This window comes from Nannobrachium achirus (genome assembly GCF_963921795.1).
Source record: "Nannobrachium achirus genome assembly, chromosome: 13".
In the NCBI taxonomy this organism is placed as follows: domain Eukaryota; kingdom Metazoa; phylum Chordata; class Actinopteri; order Myctophiformes; family Myctophidae; genus Nannobrachium; species Nannobrachium achirus.
In genome coordinates, this window is record NC_137833.1 from 19,623,588 (window position 1) to 19,650,841 (window position 27,254).

Genomic DNA, 27,254 nt, shown 5'->3' on the forward strand with positions numbered 1-27,254 from the left:
AATAACAAAAAGATATGTCGAAAGGATAGAAATAAAGTTTAAAATGTACAAGGAAAAACTACAACACCCACCAAGTGTACAAAGCTAGAATTCAAGTTCATAACATTCACAAATAGATGCTATCTGAACCATCATAATGCTGCTCGTTGAGAATTGCCATTGTTTACAGCTGTAATTGTTCTATTGTCTTATTGAAGCAATTACAGCAATTGCATATCAACGCAGCTACACAATGCAAAACTGCGTCCACAAAAACAGTACATCTAAGGGACAGTTAGCCCAAATGGCTCTAAATCTGTTTGTTACACCAGAAACATAATAATAACCTGAATTCAGCCCTGATTCTATTCAGGATTTAGTCCTATGGCGCTACAATCGTTTGCCATAAGTCTATCACAAAGACCCTCACAGCCTACAGCACAGTCATCCCAGTTATAAAAGCATTAGCAGGGAAAACGCACGTTTCAATCCAGCAAAGGTTTCAACCCATTCCAGCACCATCTATTTGTTTTATATCAATGAATCATAGCTACACACTGTCTGTGAGGAAACACAACTTCACAAGTACATATCAAAGTGGGTTTAAACAGTTGAAGCCTATTCATTGGCAACGCTTTCATCTTTTAAGGCACATCATATCTTATGATGTCCAACTAGTAAGAAATATGTGAGCAGTCAGGAATCTGTCCGCATATGGACTCAATATGAATATGTTTTTGTTCCTGTTACTAGGCGTCTTGTTTCAACTTTGACAGGATTGAAGATGGACACTTTTACCTTTATATGGAGCAGTTCGTATTGTCCTCCTAAGAAAAAGACAATACCTCAGATTGCACACAGAAAACCTTTAGAAGAATGTACTTTAAGCAAATCAATGTTCAAAGAGCTACTGTTAATCAAAGCTCATCTTGAATTCATACGTGCATTGTTTTATATTTAGTTTGCATGCTTTGATAGTAAACACATATAATGACATACAGTACTGTACTGTAGAACATACTATAATTTGTATCCCCTATAGTATCATTTACACATTATTTGTTAACTGTGCTGTAAGTGATATTTATTTGTTAAATAAATGCCTATAATGCCCAAAATAGGGACATTAACTCCCTGATTCCTCATTAATTTGACCACTTAGACTCCTGAAACAAAGAAAGCATAATGCAAGCCTTTCAGTATATCGATCTCATTAATCAGCTGGTAGCTTGCCTCAGGCAAACTTCACTAGCAGGCATGGATGATGGCTCGGTGCGTTATCGGTTAGATGTGAGAGATTCGGAGTAGGCAACGTAAAAGCAGGTATGTCTAAAGACCATGGACAAAGACTTTGAAACTTATAAAAAACAATCAAGGCAAGATAAATGTACAATGAGTTGAAATGCATTGTTGTTCAAGTTGACAATTTGATCATCTTGATTATACAATGCATTCTGGGCAATTCATTCTGTTGAACATAGGAAGTCTACAATCTAGCATATACTGTATGAACTAAACAAGAAAAATAGCATACTGCCCTCAAGATTTAAGTCTGTAGTGAGCTGATAGTTACACTATTGTCAACACATCACAATACCATAACTGTTGTCAGTCTGCTAAATCCATACCAGCAGCTCCTTGTATCACTTGACATGCAGGTTAAGACACTAGCTGGGATCCGCATTCAGGCGTTCAGTAATTTGAAGATGAATTTTCAATTTACAATAATATTGTCACTCTGCCCATCTAATAATGACGGCCATTAATTGGATTTGTAATGACGTTTTGAGCAAACTTCTTTAAATGCACATCTCTCAGGCATCCATGGTAACAATGAATAGTGCAGTGCAGTCTTACATACAGTACAGTACAGTACTGTACAGTACCTCTAGAGGAGCTGTGGAGACATTTCACTGTATTTGCAGTGGAGCTCTGACCTCTTGTGCTACAATCTGGAAGTACATTTTATATACCCACCTTTTAGGAGCAGTAAAATCAATACTCAGTGTTTTACAGTGTGGCGCTATCCCAAAACCGCCGTCATAAATAAGCATTCTCTACTTCAGTTCACGGAGGAATTGTGGGTTCCACATTAATCCGCAAGTTAACATTACGGAAAATTCTCACTAGGTCTTGTAGAATGTATATCAGGAAACATCTTTGGTGTGTTGCTTGCGTAGTAAACCTCTTCAAAGATAATTTGATATAAAAAGGCATTATAGAGTCCACCCAATTAAATGTGTGAGGCTTTAATTTCCACATAAATTCCCATTTATTTACTTTAATTACTTAGATCTTGTGACTAAATAAAACATAATTTATGTTTAATTGTGGTGAACTCTAGTTCAACTTTTGAAGTAAAACAAATATATACTGTAGAAAAAGCATGTTATGTTAAGTACAACAAATATTTTTGCCATTTCTTGGAAATAAACACATTCTTAGTAATGAGTGGGTGGTAATGATCACTTTCATGTATCAAGGAAGTGAAAAAAGGAAGCAAACATACAGTATGAACAACTCTGTGTGTGTGTGTGTGTGTGTGTGTGTGTGTGTGTGTGTGTGTGTGTGTGTGTGTGTGTGTGCGTGTGCGTGCGTGTGCGTGTGCGTGTGTGTGTGCGAGCGTGCGTGCGTGCGTGCACATATGTTTGTGCGCCAATGACATTCTTTAAGGCATCTACAGCAGTACTAAAGACCTCCACATTAGTGTATTTTGGCCACCATCTTTTGTGCCAAGGGACCCCCCCCCCATACAAGACTTGTGTTGTGAATAGGCCTATTTGTGTTTAAAGAAACAAAAAAAAGTAGATTTACAGACTTACAAGCTTTTGCTACTATACAGTATATTATTGAATTTTGCTGAGGACCCCCTGGAACCCCTTCAAGGACCCCTGGGGATCCCCCGGACCCCCACTTTACGAACCACGATTGCACTCTTGCCTATAGCCAATGAAAGGAGCCTGTTAAAAATGGCTTTAAACAACCCATCAGACACTTGAGTTATAAAACAACTCCATTAAGATACTTTGAAGTTCCACAGAGAACCCCATTGAATGGGCTACTTCTCTGGGAAGTTATTACATACCGTACAGTACATGTGTCCCATTAACAGAAAAGATCTTTCAGGAATCTTGTTATTCTGTAGGGACTGCATTGTTTCACTGTCACTACTTAGAGGGCAGGATTTATAGCTGTAATGAGCAGTCGGTATCCGAACGCGGGTCTCCCACTCGAAGGCCAAACTTTCTACTGCTGAGCTGAGAGAGAATGCCTGCTTGTCCGGGGGAGATATTACGCATTGAGGTTCAGGCAATGCATCTTCTTATTGCAGCCTTTTAAATATTGTCTTTTCTGCCTTTATTGATAGTGTATAGTGGAGATGGACAGGAAATAGGGAGAGAGTGACGTGGAGATACATACAGCAAAGATTGTTGGGAACGGGACTCGAAGGCTACATTAGAGCCCTAAGTGCTCGGACCACTATGCCAGCGGTCTGGGCCTCAAGTTGCAGCTTTCTTTATCTGCATTTTATTTTATCAGCTGTGAACTTATCATTTATATCAATCTAGGTAACCAAAATGTCCTCAGTACCAAGTACACAGTTAACTGTTGTACTCTAAGGCAGGAAAGCAGAGAGATCCATGGACTCTTGCTTTGTTCCAGCTATTGTTGATTCAGCTCATGAATCCATCTCTGTCAGCCCAATGAATCCTAATGAACCTGAAATCTGTCACATTTGCTCCACAAAGAGGTCTAGCTTGCAAACTTTCTCTCGAAATTGAAACTATTATCTTCAACTAGACAAGCACGGGGCTCAATATAAATAAATAAAACCACAGTTATCTATTGGCCAGCATGATTGCTGCAGCCAAAGCTGACATCCAAATTGGCTGTCTTATCATGTCGAAGTGACTTCAGCTGAGTAGAGACAGTAGATGGAAGTAAAATGATCTTTAAATACTAGTTGAAAGATGCTGCCCCGATAAGTTGTTCCACAACAGTTTTGATCAACGAAGCATGCATTCAATATATTGCCCATTTAGATATGCGAGATTAACTTAAGTGGTCTGTTAAATGGTTGATAAATTATATTTCCTTCCGTCGAAGGTAATGACTTCATGGCCTTGATGAATTATTAATGTTGGGACGCACTGTACATTTTGAAAATATATTCTTGCCTCCTTTCTCATGCAAGATTATACGAGTGACACTACAGTATCCTGGGTGATATGACTCTATTTTGAGAAAACAAAAGTGTACAGGTATTGTCGACAACACCTCTTTCCAGCATCAAACTAACTAAGGTTAAAACATTTAATGACAACCATGAATATCAAAACTGCCTTTTAGATCTTGACCACTGGCCGAATAATTGAAATAACAGGCATGAGACACACAGACAGACCACTTATCTTTACGTAGCTTTGCCAGCAGCTACCTACACCATCCTGGTGTGTTAAAGCCTATACGAATTGAATTCAGTTGCATGACAAAGATAGCCATTTGGGAGCCCTGGCGTTGGAAAATGCCAGAGCTATTTTCCTCTTTACCACTCAATGCAATGCTTGTTTAATAGTAATTGGAATCTTATCCAGCTGTTTGCTCATCATTTCCTGTGCGTAGTTATTCCTCACCTACACAGTAAAATCTTCAGTGCTAAGTTGACACCGAGAGTGCACAAATGGAACCAGATAGACCCGTAAGGGTCCATTTGTTCACTCTCAGAGTTGCAAATGGACAAATTAACACTGAGGATTTCACTCTGTAAACTCCATTTAAGTTTTTTAATAGCATTTTAGAATAGTTCCCATTCTGGTAAACATAATCTGATTACCTTGATGGATTGAAAATGTATGTCTGACTGCGGTTTATTTGATTTATATTTATTCAAGAGGCCTCAAATGGAGCCACTTTGCACTGAGGCAAACAAAAGGTCACCATACCAGTGCAGAAGCCTCAGCAGTGTAGGAATATTATACATACCGGTGCATTTTGATGTTGCGTTTGCCTCGGCCCTCTTCCATTGCATTTGTCATGGGACTGAAATGACAACAATGTCACTCAGATCGATTTGGTTATTCTATTATAATTGTGTTGACACCCCTGTATTGTTATTGAATGCCATGACTGCTCACAGAGTTCATCCTTTGTTGACCGGAGTCCCACAGGGGTCTACACTAGGCTCTCTCCTATTTTCCCCTCTACACTATATATCGTCACCGAAAATAGCTTGCTTTGTTGTAGATCTGCTTTTTTCACTGAATATTTTCCCATTTCCTGCAAATGTTTTCCTATTATGTCATGCCAAGAATAGGGACACTTATGTTCTTGTGCTTAATTCATACTACTCCATATCGCCCAACGGTGTCGCTTGCAGAGAATCAGTTCGTTTCACAGAGTATAAATTAGGCATAATACCCCATTATGGAGTGAGATAACATACAATAGTATACCAATGAGCAGTCTAAAAACTATTCTGTGATAGTTTTAGATTTCGCTCTGTCCATAAGCCTCTCATTGTACTGGGAGAAGCTGCTTGACTCAAGTGCCTGGCAGCTGCTTACCAAATGAGGTTATAATGTTTCCCTATCAACTGTAAATTTCAATAATTTGTTGGAAGGGCCTCTCACTGTCAGTTTTTATCATATTATCAATGACGACTCAATTTCCCCCCGCCGGTCCATCTTGAGCGTTGACCCCAGCCCTATCACAGTCCTGTAATGAAGTGCAATGGAGTGGTAATTGGTCCACATTATACCAGATCAGGTAACATTAGACTTATTTTCTTATCACAATGAGCCCTGCTGGGGACTCTGAATGAGAAACCAAACACAGTTCCTTTTCTTATGCAGGCTGTCATCCAAATAACATTTCAGCCTAGCGACCCCTTCCCATTTCAGTTTTCCATTTCAAGATTGCACTCCGGCTCCGTGGGCTGAGCCTTGCCTCTGGTTTCCTCTACTTTAAAAGTCTCTGAAATAGCCTTGGTGCCGGGGCAGATATGAGCTGGAAGAGATGCTTCCTGAGATGGGGAAGTACAGTAAGTGAGCTGGTAACATGAGCATGATGTCTGTAACGAGTGAGGATGTACAGCGCTACTGTCCCATTGTGCTTTGCACTGTTTCAGGTGGAAAAAATGCATAATTCATATCAGTATATATATGTGGCTTACTTCAATTTGAGCTGTTGCAACGGCTGGAGAAAATCCCATGATGCTTTAAACATTTGCATTTAACCACTTGAGTCCTATTTTGTACTTTAAATCTTTTTCCCAAATAGTGAAAATAGAAAATATAAATTAAGGCTCACAACGCATCATGTTGTGATTTGCAGATTTGCTATTTTCGCTATTTTGAAGGAAAGAAATATTGGAAAAAGAAAAATGTGGAGATTATAAAATAATCTTCAAAAAGAAGAACATTACAGAAATATTCTCACGTTTAATGCCCAAAATAGGGATGTCTGGTTGAAAGTGATAAATAAAAAGAAAAGAAAAGAAAAGAAAGAAATTCTTTCTTTTCTACATTGTTTAAAACAAATTAAAAGTCCAAGGATTTTTTTGTTGACGTAATGTGCTGACCCCGGGTCAGCTCTTTGTCTCAATCAATTACGTGGTTTTATGAAGTGCAATTGGTTGTTTGGATTAAAGCCGACATCATAGTCGCCTGGGCGGTGGAAGGCTTTACACCGCGGTGTAGTCTTTTCGAGTCTTTTTGAGTCATGAAACTACAACGTTACGTCATTCCTCGCGGTGGAGAGCTTTCCACCGCGAGTCCCGACACATCTCTCTGTTTTTACTATCAGACAGACAGGCTCTACACCCCATTCACTGATTGGTCGATCTAGACCAGTCAGTCACGGTGTACAGGACTCCACCGTGAGTGACTATGATGTCCTGCACTTATTTTCTGACTTGAGGTGGAAAGCTCTCCACCGGTGGATAGCTCTCCACCGTACACTCTGATACGGGCTTAAGTGGGCTCTGGAAAGGTGTACAAATGAATTCTTTCTGGGTAATATGGTGGAAATGTGAGCTCCACTGTCCACACAGCAGCATAGTGGAGCAACCTCATATCTTTAGAGATACCAGTCCAGAAACCTTGCATCTCCGTAATTCATCTTTTTATGTCTTTTCTCCTTTTTTAAAGCCCTTCTTCGTCATACAAGAATGTCAAGCAGTGGTGTAAAGTAACTAAGTATATTTACTTAAAGGGGAAGACCACCCATTTTCAATATTGAAATATGTCATTAATATACCGGTACCTTAGAGGAGTTGTGTGGAAATAGAAAAGAAAGTCCCCCCCCCCCCCTTCTGTGTTGCCTAAAACAGGAGGATTGATTTTGGGGTTTGTATTAGTACAATGTGTGATGTCATCAAGTTGTACTTTACAATACAAACCCCAAAATCAATCCTCCAGTTCTAGGCAACACAGAAGAGGGGGACATTTTTTTTCTATTTCCACACAACTCCTCTAAGGTATATTAATGACACAGTTCAATATTGAAAATGGGTGGTCTTCCCTTTAAGTACTGTACTTGAGTACAATTGTTCGTTATTTGTCTGACTACTTTACTTACGTTTTTCCAATTTCAAATACTGTAAAAAATATTGTACTTATACTCCACTACAATTATTTTAAAACTTTAGTTACTAATTACTTTGTAGATTTTGATTATTATAATTTATATATAATTTATATTACCAAACATGTGAAAATATTTTTGAAAATAGCAGATCCACAAGAGCTGACTCTTGTGGATCTGCTATTTTAAAAAATATTTTCACACATTTGAATACTTGAAATGGGACATTCAGCATAATGAGTACTTTTACTTTTGGTGTACTTTAGGTTCATTTTGATGCCAATACTTTTGCACTTTCACTCAAGTACATTTTGAATTCTGGACTTTTACTTGTAACTTGTACTTTTTCCACCACTGCCGTCAAGCAAAAGTAGTGAAAATAGCAGGTGCGATATGTTCTGAGCTTGTAGATATGCTATTTTCACTATTTCTGAAAGTTTCCCTTCCATTTCCTAAAAAGCAACGGTTTTTGGATATAGCCTACACGTTTTCCACGGGACGACGTGAGGCGGCAGGCCCGGTTCTAGGAGTGCCTAAGCAAGATTTTCTTTGGTGGCCTCCCCAAACCAGGGATGAAAGTAGCTTAAAGGTCTTGCTGAAACTCCCAGAGATGAAAATGAGGGACACCTCTTGGCAATTCGTTTAGGGGGGGTCAAACCGCCCAAACCCCCCAAATGCATGCATAGAAAACTACATTTTGGCACTGTTATACCTAACACTCCCAGCGCAACCACAACCGAAATCCCCCCCCCCCCCCGTGATGTGCCCCCCCCCCCCCCCCCCCCCCTAGTGGTTGTGGCCCTAAGCATCCGCTTATATTGCTTATAGCCCCCATATTGTGTAGTTTGAATAACAGTCAAGTGCAGCTCAAGTGGATTAGAACCCAAAATCATAGTGGACTCACTTACTGTAAATGATCAACAACAGTTAATTGTGTACCTCTGATTCACACAACATGTATAAGTCCTGTCCTAGTGTGGTGATATCCTTGGGTGGTTAAAGGAGAAATTAAACAGTGCTGTGGAGAGCGAGGTCCTGGGTGAACTTTTGTGCTCTGAGAGGTAAGATCCTGGATCAGCACTCTGAACCGACTCCAGCTCTCTGCTAGGGTCAATCCATGTGCTGAAAACACACTGCGGACTAAAAGACAGGATATTGGATAACGAGGTAAAGATATAGGAGCGAAAATATTCTCTTATTAAATTCAGGCTGCGGGGATTTGGTCTGAGCAACCTAATAGATAGTGGTTTCAAGGGAGCCCAAACAAAAGGTAACGTCCCGGTCATGCTTATGGTAGCTAATAGCAGAGTTAGGAGAAATTAGGGGACTTTTTACCCACAGGAAATTGTACTTAAAGAGGGGTCATGGATCTCCACACTCTTTTGCAGTTGGTTTCAGAGGTCTGAAGACGAACATTTATCGTAACCATTTAAAGGTCTTTATGTTTAGCAGAGAAAGAAATCAAAACAGAAACACAATACTTGTGTGTTATTAGAGGGAAGAACAAAATCAGACCAAAGAGATTTCATGGCTGGAATACCAAGTTAAATCATGGTAAGATGAGTCAATAAACTCCTCAATAAGTCTGTTTCATGATTTGTAATTGAAGATAATTAAATTGGTTTGCAGAGCAAACATTTCTTGGCCAATGATGGGAACGTCTGCTAGCAGCTGTAAGTGGTTGTACGCTGCCCTCTGGTGGATTTATTAGGATGTTGTTTGGTTTTATCTTGAATTTGTGATAGAAATTCCCAGTCTGACTGAAAAGTTTAGCAAAAGAGAACCTACAGGCAAAAAAAAGAGAAGAAAAACGTAGAGAAGTCATGCACCCTGTGAAAAACCTTGTATCTTACTTTTCTTTTTTTATTTAAATCTCAGAACAGAACAGTCTCAATGTATCATGTCAAAACTCAAAATATTACTCTCACTGTACTTTATGAAGCACAGCTTGAAATATGATGCCCTCTCACGGAAGTGAAAAAAGGAACAAGAATTTGACAAGCACAACAGGTGTGTGTGTGTGTGTGTGTGTGTGTGTGTGTGTGTGTGTGTGTGTGTGTGTGTGTGTGTGTGTGTGTGTGTGTGTGTGTGTGTGTGTGCCTGCCTGTGTGTACGCGTGTGTGCACACGTGTGTGTGTGTGTGTGTGTGTGTGTGCCTGTGTGTGCGTGTGTGTGCACGTGTGTGTGCGCGCGCGTGCGTGCGCGCGCGTGTGTGTGTGTGTGTGTGTGTGTGTGTGTGTGTGTGTGTGTGTGTGTGTGTGTGTGTGTGTGTGTGTGTGTGTGTGTGTGTGTGTGTGTGTGTGTGTGTGTGTGTGTGTGTTTTTGTGTGTGAGTAGGGTATTTACTATAATAGCAAGTGGTTTATAGAAGGGGGAAAAAAACTTTGTATCTCATTATGTCTTATCATTCTGTGTCAAGATAACAGGGTTTGTTCTAAGGTTCAAGTATGTGGGACAATAATTCTTTGTGGACATGATTGTATTGCTCCAATTCAATTAAACTTTCAATACACTGTACAGATGTATACAAAGGTCTGCCTCCATAAAATGTGCACTATACAGTAAAGTTAATGGTTGACAGTGGCAGTTGTTTTACAGTAGGAATGAATGAGCCTTGAGCTCTGGAGGCATGAGGAAGCATCTCTGTGAGGACGGTCAGCGTAACAGCGTCAAGACATTGCATATCGTGGTGACTTCTCTCTCTGTGAGCCGGAGCCGGGTTGTCTCTTTACTTCAGCTGTTTCAGGAAGTGATGCTGTCAACCAAAATCAGGAAACTAACCGTTGCTATTATTATTACAGAGCAAAGCGTTCATTGTTGAAGGCTCCCTAAAGCATAGAACATGAGCTTGAATTCAAGAGAAAACTCTGTTCTTTAAACGCCAGGAACAAAAAGAGGATACTTGACCAGATGTTGTGTTCTGTTGGTCCCCATAGACTTCACAGCCATGGAAGACACCGTCTCAAGCTCAGGTAAAACATAGCATTTATTCTTGTTTATTTCATTGAGCTTATAGAGGTAAAGGCACAGGACTTTCTTTATTAAATTGACATGGCACTATGAGGTTTAAATAATGATGAATGAGTAATATGAATTACTATGGAATGCTTTCTTTCTCTTTGAAAAGCCATATCTTACTGCAAATAGATGGTTTCATTTTACTGTATTTCAGTTTCAATTCATCAATAAACTACTGTACTTTACCTCGGAAATGAGGAAGTAAGCATTTTCCCCCGTCCTGTGTATAGAATAATTAATGTGGCTAATATGTTGTAATTCACCCAAATCTACATTCACAGCGGAGCATTTTTTTGGTTTAAAAAAAAACAGATGAACGATGATGAAGGTGAAATACACATGCACGGTTTCTTCTCTGGTTGGGATATATAGGGGTGAACTTTACCTGATTAAACACTGTAATGAGTCAAACAAAATTACTCTGACCAATGTTGACACAGTGCAATGTTTGCTCAACTCCTTATTGGTTCTACGCTGAGATATCAAACAGATCGGCCATTCATTCTTTAACCACAGTCACCTTGACATTCCATGGCTCTGGCTGGACAGCTGGTACTTTGTGGAGCCTTTCCACAACAAACATTACTGTCTGTGATTTGGAAAGTAACGCATAACACCACATCATTAGTTTTATGTTAGGGCTGTTGACAGATTTTTGGATTAGATGTACTTGGTGAATTTGAGCATGTTTAAGGGGAACTAATGAGTTACAGTTTCCAGTCCTATCGTTTTACATCGGAAGACGAGCTCTAGTCTGATCGTTGTTGGTGTGCATGTTTAATTCATACATCATTCATCGTCATACGACAATGCACTACTAAGCAATTCTATTCAATTCAATTTCATTAAAGTGTCAAATCATAAAAAGTTATCTCAAGACACTTTACATGGGCTACAGAGCAGAGACCCCACCCTGCATGAGCAAGCAATTTTGCAACAGTGGCAACGAAAAACCCCCTCTTAACTGGAGGAAACGTCATGCAGACCCAGGCTTTAGGGTGGCTGGCCGACTGCCTCGACCGTGTCAGGGGGACAGAAAGAGAGGGAGCAATGGAGAGAGAGAGAGAGAGAGGGAGAGATTCAGGCAAATACAAGTAGTAACAGTAATAGTAAACATAATAGTGTAAGACTTTGATCAAACAAATAATTTTCTGTCTTTCAGACAAGTCTGGATCTCCCGCGAGGTGTGAGCTGTTAATTCTTCACACAGCTGAGGCACAGGAATGGGCCACGTATTTGCAGAAGATCTTGAAATCCTCCCGCAAGTTCCCCAAAAGGTCTATACTGATGTATGCGGTGAGCCTGGCAGATCAGCTGCATGGATACAACTTTGAGTCCTTCCAGAGCAGCAAATGCATTGTGCTGCTGCTGACTGCCGCCTTCCTGGACCTCCTTAATGACCCCGCGCTGTGGGACTCACTAGAAAGACTTCTTCACCCTCCATACAGAGTGGTGGTGCTGCTATGTGGCGTGTCAGAGGAAGACGTCCTCCCTCTGGGCTTTGAACACTGGTCGAGCTGGAGAAAACTCCACACTGAAGAAGAGCCTGCCGTCTACATCTCCACCATTCTGGAGTCCATAGCCGACAGTATGTGGCCGGCCATTTTATGGTTCCAGTTATACTGTAGCAATCAGTGTACAGCTTATGTTAATGACGTGTGAATTATGTGTGGAGTGGTCCCTCTTTATTGTTTTAATTTGCCTTTAAAAACCTCCCATTTCATCCTAAATTTGTACTTACTCTACAAAGGACTAGAACAGTGTTTCCCAAACTTTTACATTTCAAGGTCTCCCCTTAACTCTGACAGTATACAAATGGAACCAAATGGACCCTAGCAGGTCCATTTGGTTCCATTTGTATAGTTATTTGTATGAGTTACAGACTTGTATGGATCAATTTAGACCCCCATAAAGGAACCCACAACGTTTGGGGGCAGAGAAACTGAACGAGTAATGATGTGCTCAGTGGCCAGCAGTAGAAACCAGGGGTCATAAAATACATTCATGAAAATGCATGCTTAGCAAACCCTCCTTTGTTAACTAAAGATTACAGTAAAACAAAAACCCTGCCTGGAATCTCACAGTTCATTCGTTTGATTCAACTTGTTTGTGTTCAAAGGCAGACAACATAGTGATGTTCAAGCAACAGCCGATAGTGCCGAACCTCAGGTCACACCAGCCACTTTGACTCCGAGTCCTGTAGCTGAAGAAACAGTGCAAACAGTGCAAACAGAGTCAGTAGGAACAAGAGAGACTGTCCTCACCTGTCTCACAGTTCAGCCAAACAGAGTTCCGTGTGGGGTAAGTTTGTTGCAGCGTAATGATAACATTAAAGATAAGGTTCATAGCAGATTAGTCAAAGAACTGCTATACCCCATGAAGATATCATCTAACACTGTGCTGTTACTCAAATGTAATAGTCACCCCTTTCTATCTGTGTAAAGACATTAAAGAGATAACCTAGCTTTGGAAATAATGTTTATGTGTACGTAAATTATAAATAGCTGACAAAGGTGACAGGGTCAGATTTAATGAGACTGTGATGTCTATACTAGACTATAAGTATTATATGTACTGTAGATCGAAGTCCTTTATATGTAGATAATATCCAGAAAATGTATATGGAGGCCGGAATGAATATGAGCTTAAGAAAGTGCCTGATAGCAGTAATAATTCATGAGTGTCTCTTTTTCATTAAGGATCCGGTAACTATTTTCATCATCTTAAAGAATAAAGTGGATGCTCATTCAAACATCGAAGTGGAGTTTTCGTCGTCTGAAAATGCGGCTGCAAAACGAGTCCCGGGGACGCTGGAGAATGAATATACCATAAGCGTTGCTGCACCAGGTAAAGACTCTTTGATCAGACCAAAAAGTGAAAAGCTGACAAAAGAAAGATAACTTTCTGTTGATAACAACAGTTACGCTCACTGGGTAACTTGTGCTGTAATTGGTGTTGCGCCCTAATTGAAGCAGTGGGGGTGGAAGTACTGATAACAACAGTTATCAACAGAACAGTTGATAACAGAAAGATAATCGACAAATACGCACATTTGTTCAAATTTAGTATTTTAACATATTTTCTCTTCATCTCAGATATGCCAGTTGGAGAGGTATTACTGACCATACACACTGACCAGGCTTCTGAGGCCTTGTCACCTGTCACCTACTATACAAACATGGAACAAGTCAATTTCTATCTCCAAAACGCCACCAACCCCATTGAATTCTTACGCCAGGTGAGAGAGTATGATAATAACATAACGATAATAACATAACAATAACTTGTTATTGTTAATGTAATGTAACTGAATGGCTACATTTGATAAATTACTGCTTCTCAGCAACGGCTTATTTTCTTTCACCCTACATTAAATGTAAAACGCATGAGTCCGACTTATTTGCCAAAGCAATGATGTCTGTGTGTTAAAGAACAGAGAACGCTGCGTAAACATGTTTTATGCCGACTCATGATTTGTGTATTTTCAGGCGTTCAACATCACATCCAATGTAACACAGTCACTGGATGACATGCTGACTGACTCGTTAAAATCTAGAATGCCTGCAACTGGCCTTCATCTGTTTGGAATCAGACAGATCAAAGAAGCAGCATGTAAGTATATTTATGAGCTGATTATAATGTTGATGTAGAGTTATTGTTTCTCAGAGATCATGTAGGGTGAGAGTGCTGGGAAGTGCTCTGCGAGTGTGCCATTCCGTGTGTGTGTGTGTGTGTGTGTGTGTGTGTGTGTGTGTGTGTGTGTGTGTGTGTGTGTGTGTGTGTGTGTGTGTGTGTGTGTGTGTGTGTGTGTGTGCGCGCGTGCGTGTCCGCGTGTGCGTGTGCGTGCGACTGCAGACTGTGTATATTAGCATTTATATCTGTTTTTTTTCCATGGCTGATTTGTGTACTTCTGAGCCATGACCACCCAAATTTAGACAAAGGTTTGGCATTTAGCAGACCCACTTCTTCGAATGACTTACACATGTCAGATGTAGTGTCAAACAACAGTGTGAGGCCATGGAATTAGAATGCTAGTAGAAAAAGTCCAAAACTGTTACTTTTCAAAGAACCTGTGCTGCGACGGATCCAGTGTTGTTATTATTCACAAGCTTTTCTTAATACTTTTCAATAATAGTTAAACCCGCAGACAGAATGAACCCCTTTCACTTTCACTACCGAAACCTTTCATAAATAGTGACTGAAAATTACAATAACAGATCTACAAGCCACAAGCGTGTCGAAGTATGACAGATTGCGCGTTCTTGTTCAACAAAGTAAGGTGTTAATTTACAAAATAACATAAAAAGATGAAAAATGGAGACACAAGGTTTCTGTCTGACAGAAATGCGATTCTACAACATAACTTGGATAACAAGTAACCAAATTTCCTTTACCCCCAAATTCCACCCTTTGTAAACTTATGTTCGTTACTTTATTGCACCATAAGGTAAAATCTGATAAGTATTTCATTTTCCACGGAGACCTAGAATATTATTGCTGAATGTGCATGACCAGTGGAAATGCTGAAGTAGACTGCATTGTTTGTTCCACTTCTGCAGTGAATGGACAGTGCTTGTATGATGAGATCAGCAAAAGGGTTTCTGTGAATCAACATACAATGTAGTCAAGTTAGTCATACTAGTGCAGTAGCTGTTGTCAGAGTACTTGGAAGCCAGTCTATTACGTCAGTCATGTAGGCCTACAGTAGGAGGAGTTTGGGGATCTCCATATGGGCACAAAGTGGACACAGACAGACAGACAGACAGACAGACAGACAGACAGACAGACAGACAGACAGACACAAAGAGATTCCTGGATTTATATTTAGATCATTAGTCACTGTCGGGCAGAAGCCTTGTGTCTCCATATTTCAAATCTTTTTTTGTGTAAATGAGTGCCACGTGCCAGCTTGTAAGTAAAGTATTAACTAGTAAGACGCCCTAAGGGCGAGAAGCATGGGCGCGTGCATGCATCCGCCTGGGTGACGGCAGACTGCTGGGCGAGCGCTGGCACACTGGTTATCATGAGACTGACACAATATGTCCATATACTGTATGGGCATTCCCAGATATGGGCTTAATGTTGATGACATCAGGGATCTCCATATATGGGCATAAAAGGGATTGTATCAGTGTGGTTTCCCTAAGGCATCATCTGGGAATGCCCATATATGGACATATTGTCTCATGTGGTCTATGACGTCAGACATCTACAGTATGATGTCAGACGTCAATTTGCAAGTGTCTTGGCCATATATGGAGGATGAGGTGTGACAGACAGACAGACAGACAGACAGACAGACAGACAGACAGACAGACAGACAGACAGACAGACAGACAGACAGACAGACGGACAGACATGAGCTGCAAGGTTTCATGCTACAGTCGCAACAACAACTTGTGACTAAATAACTACATTGGAACAATTTTTTAAATATCCTGAAAAGTAACCGTTTTGGACATACAAGGTTGGTTTCCAGCGGACACTAGTGAGGATATGGAATATATGACAGGCCTCTTCTTGCCCCTCAGACCAGCAGAACCTGGAGCTTCCCACCCTGCTCCACTTTGCTGCCAGGTTCGGCCTGAAGAAGCTGAGCACGGTCCTGCTGCAGTGTCCCGGGGCCCTGCAGGCCTACAGTGTGATGAACAAGTATGGAGAGTACCCCAACACGCTGGCCCAGAGGAGCGGCTTCCTGGACCTCCGACAGTTCATGGATGACTTTGTTGTAAGTACAGTAGGGGTGCGACAGAACATAAACGATGATCGACAATAAGTACACCGAAACGATCCATTGGTAATCGGTTCATGTCGGTTCACAGCACGTCGCAGCGTGTTGTGAGGTTGTAGATCCGCTTTTTTCACTGAAATTGAAGTATAAAATAGAGCTTACTGTAAGTGGTTAATAGATTTGTAATTGCTCAGTGCATCAATGCATTCGGTATTAGGTTAATGTTGTCTGGTTTTATTGTTATATGTCAGGAGCTACACATAAAAATACAAAGCATTCCTTTAAATCCTGGCATGCCCTTTTTATCTAATCACTAGTCATGTACGTCATGTACTCATCATGTACAGTACATGAAGTTTCTATTTCCATTGTTCCACATATCTTACATCATAGCTATGACTAGGTCTAAAACTTTCTCATCATGATAGAAGATTTCTCATCAAGATAATGGAAAGAAATCAGCTACCACCACAATGCAATTCAATACAATAGTTTTGGATTGGTACGGTAGAACTGGTAGAACTTGATCTCCTCCTGACCTCAACTGTCCTCTGAAAAGCCAGCAATCTCTAGAAAAACCATATGACACGCACCAGCGTCGTTGCACCTAAATGGAGCTTGCTCATGTAATGTGCGATGGAGGCACTAAGACCCAATTATTGAAATCCCAGTCTGTGGCAAAAATAAAATATAGATGAAAATGTCCATCACAAGCTGGCATGGTGATGATGACCCCTGGTGTCAAGTCACTGTACAGTACTTGCCTGTGTCTTTAACAACAATATAGGAGACAGCAGACATGGTCAAGACTCACTTAAAAGTTTCCAACCCAGAGGAGGAAGGCGACGAGGTGTATGAAGACATGATGAGAGCGGCGTCTGAAGACGTCGTCAAGATGCACTCAAGCTGCTCTGAGGACATCTACGAGTCCATGGTGGGGATAGACCCAGAACGTGCAGAGGACCTATGTAAGATCTACTTAAAGCTTTTGTATTTCATTGAAGATGATGATGATGATGATGGTGGTGGTGGTGTTGATGTCATGGTAACAATGTTTAAGTTGTGGTAGAAGTTGTGGATATAATGATGATGATGATGGTGGTGTAATGGTGATGGAGGTACAGTAATAGTTAAGAAAGAATGAGGTATCATGAATACGGGTTAATGGAGTTTTCAAAGATAATAAAATAGCCAATCTGCAAGCTCACAAGATCGACTATTTTCACAATTATTTTGTCGTACAAACACTATTGTACCACAAAGTAAAAAATAGGTCTTATGTGGTTAATCAGACAAATCAATTTAGTCAAATTTATTGATACGTAAACATTTGAAACATTATCCCCCCCAAAAAGCTTCTTGATTATACAAATCGATTAATCGAAAACGTAATCCAGAGAATAATTGCTAAAATAATCAATACATCCAGCCCTAATCATGACAGTGATGATGACACATCTGTTGTGTCGTCCCCAGACGAGGCGATGAACAGTGCAGGAGACAACTCCGAGGAGGCGGTGCTGAGGAAGTTCTTCCAAGGTACGTTTGACCTCCACATTCCCAAAAATAAAACACAGTTAGCGCTCCAGACAATGGTGCCAACCAGGCAACTCGGCTGTCTTGTGTCCACTATTAAAGCTAACCCAGGCATGCCCCTAGACGATGAGGAGCGCCTAGCCGCCGAGGAGAAGGACGAAGAGAATCCTGAGGAAGACGAAGAGGAAGACCCGTACAACTTGAACCCAGAGGACATCTATGATTCTGTGGATGGAACCGCAGGGTTTATTCAAGACATTTTGAACCGTCCACCAGCCCCGATTCCCAGACCTCAGTTTTCTGAGCGAGTGGAGGGGCCATATATCACCAGTGGTATTGTACTTTTTCTAATGGCTTTCAAAGTGTTCTGTCTGCAAAGTTATCAGTTATTAGCAGGGTTCCCACGGTCATGAAATTCCTGGAAATATTTTGAAATTAGAAAAATATATTTGAAATTAGAACAATATATTTGAAATTAGAAACATATTTTGAAATTAGAAAAATATTCTTCCAGTACTGGAAAAGTTTTGGAATTTATCTAGGGTCCTGGAAAGTCCTGGAAAAAATAGCTATGCATTGTCTTTGGTTATTGATTTTGTTAATACCTCTGAAATGACAAATTAAACATGGGCCAAATTGTCAAATATTAGAGGCATTAAATAGCATTAAATAGCAGCTCTTAGTGCTTGTCAGGGTCGAGGGTCCCCAGTTAAAACATGATTATTTTGGGGGTCACGGCCTGAAAAGGTTGAGAACCACTGGCATACACTACCTGTCTTTGGGCATTGCGCAAAGTAAGCGACCTGTTATTGAGCTGAATTATTGTTATATAGTCCTGGAAATTGGGTTAAATATTCTGGAAAAGTTTTGGAAAGGTTTTGGAAATTAATTGGTAGAAATGTGTGGGAACCCTGTAGTGTCTGAAGGTGCACCACACAAACTGACTTATCTGGGTGTTATTTTGGCAGTGTTCCCCGGAAGATCCACCGCCGAGATTGCACCCCAAGTGGAAGGAGGATCATTTGCAGGTGCAGTACTGTACAGTCTATAGACTTTAGATTCATGCTTTTTTCAAAGATCATCTTCACATCACAATAACAATATTGCAGTGTTTGTGTATATTAGGGGTGCAACAATACTGAACCGAACCGGTGTACCGAACCAAATGGCCCTGTCCCGAAACGAACAGCCCATACCAAATGAATTCTTTTTTTGGGTGTGGCCAGTTAAAAACATAATTTTAACTCTTTCTGTACACTTTTTTGGAGAAAATCAGTGGTGCAGTGGTGATTCTATGTTTGGGGGGTCGCGAACGCCGCTCAACACCTACTATACAGGTCTATTGATATGCATATAGGCTCGTTTCTTTGTTAAAACAGTTGTTTAGGTGTGAACTTGGGGGGGTGCGAGACCCCAGTCCAGAAAAGATATGGGTCGTCGGGGGCGCGCGACCCAAGACCACGGCAACACTGGAGAAAATCTTCCTCCTAGTATAATCAAAATACCTGATTATCATGTTTTAGGGGGGAAACAAATCATGGCACCCCATCTTTAAAATAAACTGAACATTTTGGAAATATTTTCAAATATATCTACAAGTACCTGTTTCCGTGAGAATTTACTGTAGAATTATTTGTGGGACACTTCCGGAGAACAGCAGACATACAAGCTCACGTTGCGTCGCAGATGCAACTGTTGTGAGCTTGTAGATCACTCTTGGCTGCGGCGCCGGAACTGCCGCACTCCTTCTGCGCAATGCACGATGGGACGTTGGAAAGTGTATATATATATATATATATATGTCACGGTTTGTTAGAGAAACAGGACGGTCGAGAAACGGAGCACTCGTGGTGCCGCACGGGGCGGAGCAAGCGCTCGCCACAACGTCGTCCTCCAGGCGGAGCCGCTCGATTGTCCACGACATTGCAAGCGGCGCGAAGGCCAGCGGACCTTGGTCCTGCTCTTCGCCCCCCGAGCGCCGCAGGCGCGAGTGGCCGCGAAGAGCGGGCCAGGGCCGCGCGGCCGGCGGAGCGCCGCGCGAGTTACGAAGCCGTGGTGAATGCAATCGTTATATTTATGCCCAGGCCGTAAGGCCTGGGCAAGCCCACGATAAACGCCCTGTCCAAGTGACTACAATGGAGCTAATGGCTAAGCTAGGCTAGGCTAGGCTAGGCTAGGCTAGGCTAGGTTAGGCTAGGCTAGGCTAGGCTAGTAAATAAAGAAAGAGAGTCGCAAACGAGTGACGTCAGCGCCTTCACTAGTGAATGGCAGAGCAGTGGCTGTCGTCGCCATCTGGTGGAAAACAAGCGCTCTTACAATGAACGTCCTGAGTTACCCAAACATACTGTAACATATATATATATATATATATTTTTTTTTTTTACTGTACCAAAACCAAACCGAAACCGTGAGCCAAAAACCGAGGTTCGAACCGAACTGTGGGCTGACTGAAACGTCGCACCCCTAACTGCATATACATACTTGCATGTGAGGAGTTGGAATAAAAAATATTTAAAGGCTAATTTATGGAAAGTACACAAGGCAGAGATCTCGGATGATGTCTAACTAGGCTCAATTCCATACTTTCAGTGAGATCTGGTAGGCGACCCAGCTCTCCAGTGTATGACCCTTATGGTGGCATGAAGACCCCAGGACAGAGACAGCTCATAGCCCTGCAGGAGAAGGTGAAGGTTGGGATAATTACTGTGGAGGAGGCTGTCCAGGAGTTCAAGTCCTGGCAGTTTGACCATGAACGGAGATCCAACTCCTTACGCTATCAGCAGGTAACTCAAACATGTTTAAAAAGAAAAAACACACACAAAAAAAAAACAGCCGTGTTCTCTCAGTGGCTGTTTAGTGGCTGATAATTGACTTTAAAGACCATACAATCTCTTTGTCCTTTAGGAAAATCTCAAGAGTTTACGAGACAGCATCATGAGGCGTCACAAAGAGAAGGAGAGGTCTGGAAAGGATGCTGGTGAGGCTGTTTTCATGTTGTATTTTAGCATCACACACAATGGTGCTTACACAGTACAATCCTCAGGGTTTTTCTTTCATTCCGAAAGTGTAGAATTTACCCAAGTGGACCTGTAAGGGTCCTGAAAGTAAATGAACACTTTGTAAACAGTTGTGCTGTGCTGTGGTCTCACCTAAAGAGGTGTCACATACTGATGCTAATAGTCAATCTTTCTTTCCCTCTATGAGACTATGAGATAACGGGTCCGCTCCCAAAGAATTACCAGTTTGACACTGGCGTGTACGATTCCACCCCTCGGGCCCCTCCCCCTGCAGTGACCCGTCCCATCCAGAGGGGCACCTGGAAGACAGGGAGCACCTCCAGCACGTCCAGTGAGTCCAATGCCAATCTATGTATCTATAAATGGTGTAGATGCTCCATTTGTTGCTTCGAGACATTTGAAAATACCATGTCAACATCCTGTCAATGCCTGACCCCATGATGATCCCAAGGGATAACACTAATGGAAAACAATCCTGTGCTTAATCAATATTAATTAGTAACATACAATAGTCCAATAATCAGATGCCAAATTTTCCAGCAGTTCCCTCACTCCCATTCACTCTGTTTAAGCTGTGTTCAAGTGCAAGTGGTCTTAGACCGTCCTAGTTCTCTTTACCACAAGTAAAGTGTAAAGGGAAAAAAAACATCCGACATCACATGTTCCTTTTCTCTCCCATGTCTTTGCGCAGGTACAGAGAGTAACAGACTCAGCACACACAGCACCATGAGCTATAGCAGTGGCACTGAGCCTGAGTTTGAGGTGAGCCATTATCAGTGCTTAAAACCTTGTCCGGACAGGATTATGGGCGATTTATTCTTGGTTTCACAACGGTGTTTTGCACCAATAATAGCCAGTCTACAAGCCCACAACACATTGCGCTGTGAAGCTTGTAGAGCTTGTAGATCAGCTATTTTTGGTGCACAGCGCGCGACCAAGTTTAAGTAGTACTGAGGGACTTGGATAATGTACAGTATCTCCTTACACTGCATGTCATTGCCTTCAGTGAATGATCCAGATGGGTTAAAAGCATTAATCCTCAGGATTACAGCGCAAGCAGAAATTGTACATTTTGGTATTTCCATAATTTGCTTCAACCCGCCTCCGGTGAATCAGATGTGTCCCAGAGCGGTATGCAACGAGACAGTTTTGTAATGTTGCTGTGTAGTGAGTGTACTTTTTGAAGTTTCCTAAGCTGTCGAAATTGCTACAAGATATATTCTCATGTCGCTACTGTGGTTGAGGTGAGACCGAATTTTAGACCCTTTAACCATTGAGGCTCTTCAAGTCCTAGATCTATTACGAGACTAACTGTAAAATGACAATTATTTATATCATCGCGAAAACCCTCTGTCATACAGCTTAAATTGTGAATAGCTCAGTGAACTATTCCAGACTGTGTGCGTGAGTGTGGTGCGTGCGTGCATGCTGGTATGTTGTTTTGGATAGAAATGCCTCTACATAATTGTGCACCAGATAATTGTTTTACAAATGTTGTTTTTAACAGCCTTGTGGAGTCGATGAGTGAACATTAATGTACTGTTGAGGGGTTTGTTTTTAAATTGTTCTTTGTGTGAATCCTAACAGTGATGTTTTATGTTATTTAAAGGATGCATTAGACAGTGTTCCTACTCCGACACGACCCCCACGACCTACTAGTGATGTTCCACCCCTCATCCCCCCTCCCAGGATCCCCCCTCGAATCCCAGAAAGGTCAGTTTGGGTCCGATTTTACAGTACGCTGTAAACTCCTGAGTCTTAATTGAATTATGAGAGCTATTGAATGTGCTCGTTTGATTACATCCTAACATACATTTTAGAACTGCAGCCAGCAGTATTTGGTAGATAGGTAGACAGGACCAAATGCAGCACTCCAATTGGCTATAACGTCCTCCCAGCCCATGGATCTGTAACCCTACACCGGCCTGCAAGCAGGCAAGCATCCTCCCAGCCCATGGATCTGTAACCCTACACCGGCCTGCAAGCAGGCAAGCAGCTGTTGTCACGGTTACGCTCCACCCAGCCCACAGCCCACAGCCCACGGCCAGCCCACTGAATCTCAGAGCCAGCTGATCCACACCAGAAAGATTTGCGCAAAACAACTCAGCTGCAAGAACACACAGGAGTACACAAAACAACTCAAAATTAAACAACTCCAGCAAACAAACTAACTCCAGCAAGACACAGGAGGACTCCCTTTGCAATCCTGCAATGACGACCATAGTTAGCTCACAACTTTCCACTTTTCTCTTTCACCTCAATCGCAGTAACATCCGTATACACCACGTCATCGCATCACCATTTTTTTTTTTCAATTTTTTTTTTTCAAAAAATTTTTTTTTCTCAATTTTTTTTTCTCAAAAGATTTTTTTTTCTCAAAAGATTTTTTTTTCTCAAAAAATTTTTTTTTCTCACAAAACTATTTTTTCTCAAAAAACTATTTTTTCTCAAAAAACTATTTTGTCTCTGAACTCTAGACTTTTGCGGCCCAAAGGGCCGCAAACTTCTAGTTTGTATACAATACAATATAATTCAATACAGTATGGTAGGGTACAGTATGATAACTAGAAAATGCAATTGGAAATTGCAAGTGTGGTTGCCGTGAAGTCCGTCTTACCATTTGAATTTTCCCCATTAAAGTCAATGGGGAAAATGTATTCACTAATACATTAATGGCCATATATGAAGATCTATGTATCAGTCGTTGTCCCTTTTATGCCCATATATGGAGATCCCTGATGCAGGGCCGCCACAAGACCTTTTGGTGCCTGACTTGCAACTGGCTGTTGGGTGTTAGTAGCGGCGGCGCTGCCCTGATGTCATCAATATTAAGCCCATATCTGGGAATGCACATATATGGACATACTGTGTCTATACATGTGGTCTATGATGTCAGACATCTATGATGTCAGTCATCTCCATATTCAAATGGAAAGACGGAATTAATTTGCAAGTGTGACTCGCGTCACAGCAACCACACTTGCAATTTCCAATTGCATCTTTCTAGTTGGGAATGTTATGGTACTATGCAATGCAATACCGCAAGGGTAGGTCAGAAAATGGCTTATTGTCAGTATCAGCCAAGCCCAAGAATGAGGGTGTCTGTTCCCTTTTCAATGCACTAGACCCCTGTGAAATTGATTACTCAGGTAGAGTGCAACACCTACCATCAGTGTATGATTTAGCTACCCAAGCCGTGCTACTCGCACGCTGAGATGGCGGATTCAAGGAATTGAACCCAGAACCTTGTGGTCCAAAGGCGAGTGCTTTACTGACCGAACTATACTATACTATACTATACTATACTATACTATACTATACTGTATTCTATGGTACAATGCAGCATAGGTTGTTTACTATGCCATTTAATGGCATACAGTATACAGTAATACAGTGTAATACAATTATTGTCCCAAGGGACATTTGATTTGATAGTGTTATTCAATTGTCACTTTATGATCAAAAAGGCTTTTACAGTTTTGTAGGCCAATTTATAATATTGAAAAGTGAAAGTAGATATTTTGAGAAGAGAAAGTAGATATTGATAATGATATAGATTTTGAGTTGATATAACTGTAAAGTTCCTAGCAGTTATACGAGTGAGATGACAGGAAGTGATTAAGAGGAAATGCACATGCGCTGCTGAGGAAACCAAAGTGTGAAACCATGGTAAAGGGGCACTGAAACCTGCGGTTGTGTTTCTCATATAGCAAGGTGAACCATACAGATACTGAGTCATCACACAAAACCAACCTTGTAAGTGTTGTTTGGGTTATTCCATCAAACATGAGGACATTTCCATTCAAAGTGATACATTTTTTTGTGTGCTGTATATCTCTTGTGGGGAACTAATTAATATGTGTGTCGTGCCAGAACGACACAATATGGTGTGAATTCAGAGGTGTATACTATGTTGAATTCTTACGTTAAAGTATATTTTTGATGTATTAACACATGTGATTAAATATTTGACTTTTGAAAATCAGTTTTCTAAATCCATAAAAAAAATGGTATAACTAAAACATTTAAAACCAGGACAACCCCATTTAAAACCAGGACAACCCTATAGCCAAGTGGTTAGGGTGCATACCGTAATATGGTCGCAAAGTTCCTTGGTTGATTAATTGGCCTTCAGGACCATTTTGCTCTTTCTCACTCCCCACATTTCCTGTCTCTCTTCCACTGTTACTAGCAAATAAGGGCTTTAAAAAAGGCAAAACATTTATAAGAAAAAGACACCTCCAAATAATGCTAAATCTTGTGTTTCTTGTCACATTATGGTCCCAGACAGTGTTGAATTAGTCTTGTCCCGCGCGCCCCCGCCGCCCCATATCTTTTCTTAGCAGGGGTCGCGCCTCTCATGGAAATGGACATGCATTGCTGCCTAAACGCCCCAAGTTCACACCTCCCTAACGCCTTAGTGTCACAACAGGATGTTTTAACAAAGAAACGAGCCTGTATGCATATCAATAGACCTGTATAGTAGGTGTTGAGCGACTTACGCGTGATGTCTCTGACTAGATAAGTGACCCCCAAACATTGAATCACCAACGCGGAATTTTGATGATTGAGTATTTGATTAACAAATGCTTATATCATCAAAAAAAGTCAGGAATTCAAAATTTACTTCAGTAAAAGTATGTTGTCATCAAAATGCACTTAAAGTACCAAAAGTAAAAGTACAACATGTTTGAAAAAAGCCAAGTTATAAAATAGGGCTAAATTGGTTTATGTATGTTTTATAATATTACAATTTATATCTGCAAAGTAACTAGTAACTAAAGTTTTCAAATAAATGTGGTGGAGTAAAAGTACAATATTTGGATCTGTGATGTAGTTAGAGTAAAAGTTAGAGTAAAAGTACAGTAAGTACAGTACAGTAGTTACTTTACACCACTGCTCCCAATGAATGAATGATGAAACTCATGTTTTTTGACACCCTCTCAATGCCACCAGTGTGGCTGGGGTTGGCAGCGACAAGGACTGTAGTACAGTACAGTCAAATCAATCTTAAAGCAGACAGGCAGACAATTTAAGGAAGTTAAAATAGGAGTTTGTTCTTTTCTCCTGGTTTTAGTTGAACAATAAAAGGCAGCCTCCGGCACTCAAAGCCGTGCAGAAATCCGATACATTATACAGTAATTTGCTTTTCTTTTTGATATTGTAACTTGTTTTGTTACGCACTAGCGCCACAGCACAATGGATGTGCATAACCTATTTTGACCTAATGCCTTTTTTTTTAGGTCATTGCAAGTCATTCAATACTCTTCATTTTAACAGTGGAGCCTCAATAACGACCTCAGTGTCACAATGTGAAAATGTAATAATAAATCTAAATATCCAGCCAAAAATAATAACATCAACCATGCACTATATTTTCTGTTTCTCTCAGGGTGCCAGAAAACACGCTGAATGAGCGGTACTCAACCTGCCCCACTCGAGTACTTCCACAAAGACCTGCACGCAGCAGAGGGCCCTCGCCACCCCCTATACCTCGCCGAAATCGGTGATTGACCCCAGTTTCCTCTTACTGTTTTATTTTCCATGGTAAACTGTGACAGTACAAGTAGTGGTGAAAAATAGCAATCCAGAACTCCTTGGCAGGCCCTGTATCAGGCTGGTAATTTAAATGAGTCGACTTTGTGTGTGTGTGTGTGTGTGTGTGTGTGTGTGTGTGTGTGTGTGTGTGTGTTTTTTTTTCTTTGTGTGATTATGAATGCCTGTGGGAGCGAGAATGTGTCCTTCAGTGAATGTTACCACGAGGACTGAACAAAATGAAACCCATCTAATGAAGTAATCCCTGGCTAATATGACAAATATGCCTTAAAACATTGTAATTGTCCTCTATAACTACAATCTAAAATTAAAAACACCTTAAATATTTTATTTCTTCTAGAAATAGCTAATCTTTCACTCAATAGGGGAAATGGCTGTCGCAAGTTGATGATGTCTTAAATGTCAAGTGTAATCTATCCCTATGGAATTCATGGCGTGCATCATTTCCAAATAAAAACAAACGTAATACTTCCTATGGTTAATATGAGCATCAAATCAATATTTCAAATGTGTTTTTCGCACATGCATGCCATAAATTCCATAGGGATAGATCACACTTGACATTTATGACATCAACTTGCGACAGGCATTTCCGCCAAAGGAGTGAAAGATTTGCTATTTCTAGAAGAAATAAAATATTTAAGGTGTTTTTAATTTTACATTGTAGTTATAGAGGACAATTATAATGTTTTAAGGCATATTTGTCATATCCCTTTAAATGCTAAATGTGTGTGTCTGTGTGTGTGTGTGTGTGTGTGTGTGTGTGTGTGTGTGTGTGTGTGTGTGTGTGTGTGTGTGTGTGTGTGTGTGTGTGTGTGTGTGTGTGTCGGAGTT

The 27,254-nt window shown here is 40.9% G+C and overlaps 1 protein-coding gene across 1 annotated transcript; it reads left to right on the forward strand.

Annotated features, from left to right (window-relative positions):
• Nucleotides 1-10,321: 10,321 nt before the first annotated feature.
• Nucleotides 10,322-26,374, forward strand: pik3ap1 (phosphoinositide-3-kinase adaptor protein 1; the record flags this gene model as incomplete). Its single annotated transcript, XM_080740612.1, has 17 exons — nt 10,322-10,534; nt 11,743-12,168; nt 12,700-12,881; nt 13,280-13,427; nt 13,676-13,818; nt 14,069-14,192; nt 16,112-16,308; nt 17,099-17,279; nt 17,788-17,850; nt 17,950-18,180; nt 18,816-18,875; nt 20,437-20,630; nt 20,752-20,824; nt 21,052-21,195; nt 21,556-21,626; nt 22,474-22,577; nt 26,257-26,374. Exons 1-17 carry the CDS (start codon nt 10,510-10,512, stop codon nt 26,372-26,374), a joined length of 2,484 nt encoding a protein of 827 aa, XP_080596738.1. The 5' UTR covers nt 10,322-10,509.
• Between the last annotated feature and the right edge of the window lie 880 nt (nt 26,375-27,254).